This window comes from Jaculus jaculus, chromosome 10 (assembly GCF_020740685.1).
Source record: "Jaculus jaculus isolate mJacJac1 chromosome 10, mJacJac1.mat.Y.cur, whole genome shotgun sequence".
In the NCBI taxonomy this organism is placed as follows: Eukaryota; Metazoa; Chordata; class Mammalia; order Rodentia; family Dipodidae; genus Jaculus; species Jaculus jaculus.
The window spans coordinates 20,695,132-20,702,781 of NC_059111.1; the positions used below are offsets into that span (position 1 = coordinate 20,695,132).

A 7,650-nucleotide genomic window follows, 5' to 3' on the forward strand; every position below is an offset into this window, starting at 1 on the left:
GGAGGCTCTGGTGTGCCAATTCTACCCCACTCATATTAAAAAAAAACAAAACAAAAAAAACAACTCAGTCTGTTAAGCCTGCCTCCAAAAAAGAAACGAATCAAAACTTTAAGCCAGGCATGTTAGTGCATGCCTTTAATCCCAGCACTTGGGAGGCAGAGGTAGGAAGATCACTTTGTAAGTTCAAGGCCACCCTGACTACATAGTGAATTCCAGGTCAGCCTGGGCCAGAGCAAGACACCACTTTGAAGGGAGAAAAAAAGGCAAAAGCACCTCAAACCAAAACATCAAACCCACAGAACACATTTCTAGTCACATCTGATTATCTTTGAGTGCATAGTAAGTACTACTTTTTATTAAAAATAAAATAAAAAGGCAGGTGTGGTGGTGCACACCTTTAATCCCAGCACTGGGGAAGGAGAGGTAGGAGGATCACCGTTGAGTTCAAGGCTACCCTGAGACTTCATAGTGAATTTCAGATCAGCCTGGGATAGAGTGAGACTCTACTTTGAAAAACCAAAAAAAATTAATAATAATAAAAAAATAAAATAAAGGGTTGAAGATGTAACTCAGTGGTAGAACATTTGCCTAGCATACTTGAGGTCCCAGGTATCAAAAGAATGAATAAAATTTTAAAATATAATATAGCATGTTACCTTTTATATATGTCTAGAATTATATGTGTACATATATATTTGTGTGTGTATACACACACATACACATACATATATATATATATTTTTTTTTTCCCCACCATAAAAGTGTTTCACATCAAAATTGTATTGAGAAAAGGCTAGGAATTTCCTTTAAAAATCTAAGTTCTCATGAGAACCTATATAAGCTCATACAAGGTCAGATCTAAATTGAACTCTTATCTTAATTTGTAGCAAATAATTAACTATAGGGAATGTTTATATTTAAAGATTTTTCTTCCCTTTTATTGTTTTCAACCTTGGCATATTTATAGGTTAAACTGCTCACCAGCACACACAAAATCTGTATTTCTAATATAGACCTAGTAACCTTATAAAACAAAACAAAACACAAGTTCTACTGTAGTCACGTGGCCTTCCCTTCTAGACCCCTAACAAATGCCTCATGCCTGGGTGCTCCATTATACCAAACAGTAACATTCCAGGCTGATACTTGAGACTCAAGACAGGAGAAGCTTTATTACAAGACTTATTCTGGTCAAATACTATTTGAACGAATTGTATTTCAATCTGTTGCAGATCATTTGTGCCACAGCTACCACTGATAATGGTCATCTTCTGTTCACTTCACCCAAAGTGGAGACACAGTCCACATAAACAGCACTTGACAGCCACCTAGTGCAGGAGCTGAAATTGTTACAAATACAGTGTTCACACCTATTTAGTATCACCCAAGCTCAGTGATTTCTAAAAAGTTAGTTGTTTTTAATAACAAACTTCATTAGACCCCTTATTTTCTTCCACAGAAGAGTGTTAAGTATCCTATTGGATATTTTCAGAATGACTATATTACATTTTTACACTTCATGTTCATTCACTCTGCGCACATCTGTAACAGTTCTGTGTGTGGTAGGTACTACATTCTATTTCTCTTATTTACAATCATGGTATTCTATGGAAACGTAATCCTGGCTCATATGAAAAGTATTGATTGCTGAAGGGAAGGGGGAAAATACGGACTTCCTCACAAGCATCTGTAATAGCAGAAAGTGTTGGTTACTTTTCTAAGAAAAAAAGTCATAAATAGCAAAAGCACAAATCTCTGCGTGGGGCCTTCAAATGACCTATTTACTTTGATTCAAGATGTCAGAAGCATTAACAAGTATTTAATATATAAACAAAGAAAAACAACAACATTATTTTCAAGAAATTACAGTAATAGCCAACACTGAGATTTGCAATATGACTGCCAGGCTAAAATCCAAATAGCCATTACCTCATTTAATCCTCATTTATCCCTAAAAGATTGACGCTGTAATCCCCATTTCACAGATCAAACTTGAGGCTTGCCTTCCTCAAGGTCACTCAGTTATTTAGAGTTGGAACTCAAATCCATTTCTCCATTGAGGACATAGCATGGTGGTAAGGTGTTTACTCAGTATGTCCACAACACTGAATACAAGACCTACTACCACCAAAAACAAAACAAAAACCCCATTTTTATCAATGTCCAAAGCCTGGACTCTTGATCACCAAATTATATGGCTTGGATGATGCTTAATTTTAACCTATAACTTTGGAATGCCTTATAAATGTTTTCCTTAAAATTATATTTTTGGGACTGGAAAGACAGTTTAGTGGTTAAGTAAGGCACATGCCTGTGAAGCCTAAGGACCCAGGTTCAATTCTCCAGTACCCACATAAAGCCAGATGCACAAAGTAGTGCTTAAGTCTGGAGTTTGTTTGCAATGGCTAGGCCCTGGCATGCCCATTCTCTCTCTCTCAAATAAATAAATACATAATCTTTTAAATTATATTTTTGGTGATAAATCCAAAAAAATCAACACACAAGGATTTTCTTGACACTGTAATCTTACAAATCCAAATATTTGGATGGAGAACAAAATGTACTTGAATTAAAGCCCTGAGTCTCTATGGACACAGATTCATTGTGGAGCTGGGAGAGACACAGGAGTGGGTTATCCAGGCCCAAATTCTTCATTTTAGAAATAATAAAAACAGAGACCTTTTCAAAAACATCTGTATGCAATCTAAACTATTACATTCTCAATCCAGAAACAGTGGCTGTATCACTAATTTTTCTTCAGAGCATCATTTTTATAGATCTCTGAACATTTCTAATATTCAACATCATACGGAGCATGATACATCTGAAACACTGTAAAAAAAACTTCATGACATGAAATCAGTCTACTGCAGGGCTATTAGAAATAGAAACTTGAATATTATCACAAGACATGTTACAGAAAGCTGTAAAATGGTATCCTTAACCATATAAACTCAAACTCAAAAATAGCCATTTCTTCCTTGAATCTAATTTACATTCATTTGGGTCAACTACAGGCTCAGCTTCACTTTACTGGTCATGTCATGTGACTAAATTCAAGCTCATTTCAAGGGAAAGGCTGTACTATGCTGTATTTAGAACGCATTATCACTAAGAGCAGCCAGATGAGTCTTTGTAGGCTTATCCAAAAAAACCTTGCCTTAGTTGCTAAGAAACTACAATTTACCATATTATAAATTATTGGAAACAACCTATGCCAGGAAAGATTAAACAAGATCAAGAATCTCTCACCTACTGCGCAAAAAGAAACTGTGCTATTTCCATAAATCCAATGGTTGAAATCAGAGTTAGGCTTAAGTCCTGCTGTTAAGACTGATTAAAAAAAAATGAGGGAAAAAAAAAAAATCAGACTAACTCTAACCCTCCCCTCGATGGCAGCTTCATACTTAAAGGAGGGGGGATACCCATATGCCTACATATTCAGTGCAACAGACAGAAAAAAATGTTTCCTTCCTGACCCCTGCAGGGATAATCCAAGGCCACAGAACACACATAAAATTCCATTAGTAGAATCTCAACTTATATCTAACCAATGATATTCTTTCAATACCATGATACATTTTTATCTTAACCTTCTGCTTTGTGCCCAATTTCTCCTTAAAATGTCTCCACTGTCTCTATTATTGATTTTTATATGAAAGCCATTTTAACTTCAGACATTTAATAAGAGCAATTTCAACTGTTACAACGATGAAGAACCAGTTGAAATTTTAAAAAATAATTTATTCCTCACTATACAGTACTGACTTTTCATAAAGCTGTTTTTCATATTGAAAAAAAAAAAACAAATCTTTAAACTTCTTAATTGTTGTTTCCACAGGAGCTGAAACAGGCTCTCATCTTTCTAGGCTTCAGTCTGCAAAATCAATTCTGCCACGGAACTCTAGCACATGCCTTCAGTCAGGATCTGTTCCCTTCCAATCCCCCATGCCTACTGTTCCCTACCATTTCTCCAGCTTTTCTAAAGGGCTTCAGCTCAAAACCCAATTCTCTTGTTTCCACTGTACATCCCAGAGGCCACTTTTACATTCTTAGGAAATAACATGGTTTTTGAAACTTTTAAATCGCAAAACAATAAAATAAAATAAAATACGTCCTCCATCTCTCCCTCTTGTAGCCACTGCCCTCAATCCCATGTCGGCAGGTGCAGCTCTATCCCTGCCGTTCCCAAGGCCCAACCAGCATCGCACAGTATTTGCCACAACTCCTCTCCTCCCTTCCTAATATATCTTCCACGCTGCAAACCAACATTACACCCCCGGCTTCCTGCATTTTACTCCCTTCCCTTCTTTTTCGTCTCCCCCCCCTCCTCTATCCCCAAGCACCCTTACTTTAATAAGTATCTCCCCCCACCCACCTCCGTTTCAAAGCTTTCACCCCTATCCTTTGCTCATTTTCCTCTCCTTATTTAGAAAATCCCTTTTGCTTTCCCAACCACTACCCTAGAATGCCCAGCACTCCACCCTCTGGAGCAAAACCCGACGCTCTTCCCCGCAGCTCGTGGGGAGAAACTGTGGCTTCTCTTCCCAGGTCCCCTCACTGCAGTCAACCCACTCCCTCATCTTTCCACCCACCTCCCCTCCAACCCCAGATCCGAGGTTCCCAGATTCCTCACTCCTTTCCTTCGGGGCTCTAGTACTCGGCTCACCTTCATTCCTCCCCCTCCTCCCAGCTTCCCCGGTTATTTTTAAGCATATCACCTGGTGTTCTGGGACCCCCACCCCATCCCACCCCCCCCCACACACACACACACTCTCCAGTTAAAAAATGAGAATAATAATAATCCTAGCCTGGGAAGCCCGGGTTCTCCCCCGCAAGCCTGCCCCTGGACACCACCATCCCTCGGCCAGCGAGCTGGACCACAAACGCCGCTGTCCCTCCCGCCCCCGTCGCCTCCTGCATCCCAGAAGAAGCCGCCCGCTCGCGCTCTCCCTCCTCGGCCGCCCCCGCTACTCCAGAGCTCCTCGCGTCGGCTTCCTCCGGAGCCCCTCGCCCAGCGCGAGCGCCGAGTCCCCACGGAACGTGCAGCCTCCCCCCCCGCCACCGCCCGCAGATGTCACTCACAACCCCGGACGCCTGCAAGACACCTCGGGGGCTGGAGGGGGCTCCTCAGCCCCGCGCCTCTTCCAAAACCTCCCCCGGTCGGCATCGCCGGCTCCTCCGTGTGTGTCGGCCGTCTTCATCCTTGCCCTCGGCTCCGGGTAGCCCGACGCTCGGGCCTGGAGCCCGGCCCCCCCTCGGACCGCTTTGGAAGCCCGAGCGTCCACCACCGCCCGGGGCCAGCCCGCCCCCGGCCCTCCGCTTACCGTTCTGAGCGGCGCCTGGCCCCGGGAAGAGCGAGCCAGAGACCAGCAACAGCGAGAGGGCCAGGGCGCTGGGGAGCGACGAGCCCGACATCCTCCCTAGCCAGAAGACTGAACAGGCGAATGGGACCGGAGCCGGAGCCGGGGCCGGGGCCGGGGCCAGGGGGGGAAAAAGGGAGGGGAGGGAGGGAGGGGGCGGGCGAGCTGGCGAGCGAGCGAGCGCGCGCGCGCGCGAGGGAGTGAGCGAGCGAGGGAGGCTAAGCAGCCGCTCCGCTCCGTCCTTCCCCGTCCTCCTCCTCCGAACGCCGCAGCGCCCAACTCTCGCGAGACCTTTGCGGGCCGGGCCGTGGGCGGCCGAAGAGCGACGGGGGCTACAAGACTCGCGAGAACAGGAAAGCACACCTCTCCCTCCTCCAACACCACCCCCCCCCCGCGCGCGCCCTTTGCCCTGAAGTTCCCGCCCCTCCGACTTTGAAGCCCCGCCCCTGGAAGAAGCTGATTGGCTTCAGGCAGGGGAGGTCACGTGCACCGGGTGCCCGTGGCCGTGTGACGGGGCGAGGCGGGACTCCACCTGGTCTCCTCGGAGCCCGGGAGAACCGAGGAGTCCCGGTGTCGTTGACGTGTCGGCGGAGCCCGAGCGCGCCCATAGATGCGAGGAAGCGCTGAGAGAACAATCTGGGGTCTCCACCCATCCACAGGCTTCTCACGCCTGTTTGCTCTAGGCTGCAGAATTTGATAGATCACCCCCCCCCCACCAACCCCTTTACTTTTAAGCATCCTCTCGCGGTCCCTTATCAAAAACTTGCTATGTCTTCCTGCTGGACTTTGACCAGAGACCTCTACTGGTGTCTGGCCCCAACCTCCCTGGCTCTTGTTTTCTCCCTCCCTCCCAGGCGGTGCTTGGGCCTTCCTGCCGGGACATCTGCTCCCCGTGTCTTCAAATGTCCTCCTTTTCCGCCGACGCCTAGGCCCCCTCCCCCCTCGCCTGGCCTTATTTTAGCTCCGCACACAGGCTCTGAGGACCTGAAGTCCGACGAGCCTTACCTGCAAATCCACAAGGAAGTGATTGGCTGTTGTCCCCTTAGAGGAAGAAGCCCAGGGAAGCATTTTAATACAGCAAACGTTCGGTGAGTGCGTGCTGAGGGACCAGTCGTGTAGAAAAACCCATAGGAAGATAGTTTCTGCTCTTGAGAGTTGACGAAGGGTTAAATGACCCACAGAAGAGCCAACAAAACCATCTGGAATCTCCCCAGATTGCGTGGTGGGTGGGGGGGAGTTGTCTGTCTGTCTGGAGAGAGGGCTCAATGGTTAAGGCACTTGCCTGCAAAGCCTTACGACCCAGGATACTCCAGTACCCACGTAAAGCCAGATGCACAAAGTAGCACATGCATCAGGAGTTCATTTGCAGCCCATAGAGGCCCTGGAGTGTCCATTCTCTTTCTCTCTCTCTCTCTCCTTGAAAAATAAATATTTTTTAATTAAAGTGCATGTTTTTTTTTATAGTACCCTTAGTGCTGGTGGCTGGCAAGAAGTGCGGACTGTGGCTTAGCTCATCCCTGAGTCACCGCAGACATGCATCCTCGGGTGTGTCTGAGGAGTGAAACAGCAAACAGCTTGCTGACCAGGCCTGACGCAAAGACAGAGCTTGGCCCGCGGGAATGTGCCACCAAGTAGCAACCCTTGCCTAACAAGAATGAGCCCTCGCCTAGCAAGAACGAGGGCCTGAGACTGCCAGACTTGGAGTCCTCGGGATCTTTATAAACGGCTGGGAGTGCCCATGCATGCCTGTGTGGAGCAGAGACCCGCAAATCATTGGGGCTCACTAGCCTGTCAGTCCGACCAGACATGGCAACTCTGGGTTCAGTGAGAGACTGTACCTCAAGGAAACACGCAGATTAGCAATATCAGAGGACACCACACATCTCCGCTGGCTTCCACACACACACACATAGGTGGCCCATGCATCTGCATGCACACATGTGCCACCTTGTGCTTCTGCCTTATGTGAGTCCTGGGAATCAAACCTGGGTCCTTTGACTTTTGCAGGCAAGTGCCTTTAATGGCTAAGCCATCTCTCCAGCCCTAAAAAAAAGTATTTTTAAAACTTCAGCCAGGCATGGTGGCACAAGCCTTTAAGCCCAGCACTTGGAAGGCAGAGGTAGGAGGATCACCATGAATTTGAGGCCACCCTGAGACTACATAGTGAATTCCAGGTCAGCCTGGGCTTGAGCAAGACCGTACCTCAGCAAACAACAAAAACAAAAAAAAAAAAATCTTCAAATGTGGGGCTGGAGAGATGGCTCAGCAGTTAAGATGTTTGCCTGCA

At 46.4% G+C, this 7,650-nt stretch overlaps 1 protein-coding gene across 2 annotated transcripts in view; it reads right to left on the minus strand.

Annotated features, from left to right (window-relative positions):
• Nptn (neuroplastin) overlaps window positions 1–5,494 on the minus strand; it is a 74,968-nt gene extending 69,474 nt beyond the window's left edge. The window contains exon 1 of one of the 2 annotated variants that reach the window (XM_004666705.2): window positions 5,328–5,494. In XM_004666705.2, coding sequence (XP_004666762.1) covers window positions 5,328–5,418 — 91 coding nt within the window. In that variant the 5' untranslated portion in view covers window positions 5,419–5,494. The remainder of the gene's footprint in view (window positions 1–5,327) is intronic. The other variant, XM_045160736.1, reaches the window with a different exon arrangement.
• Window positions 5,495–7,650: the final 2,156 nt, after the last annotated feature.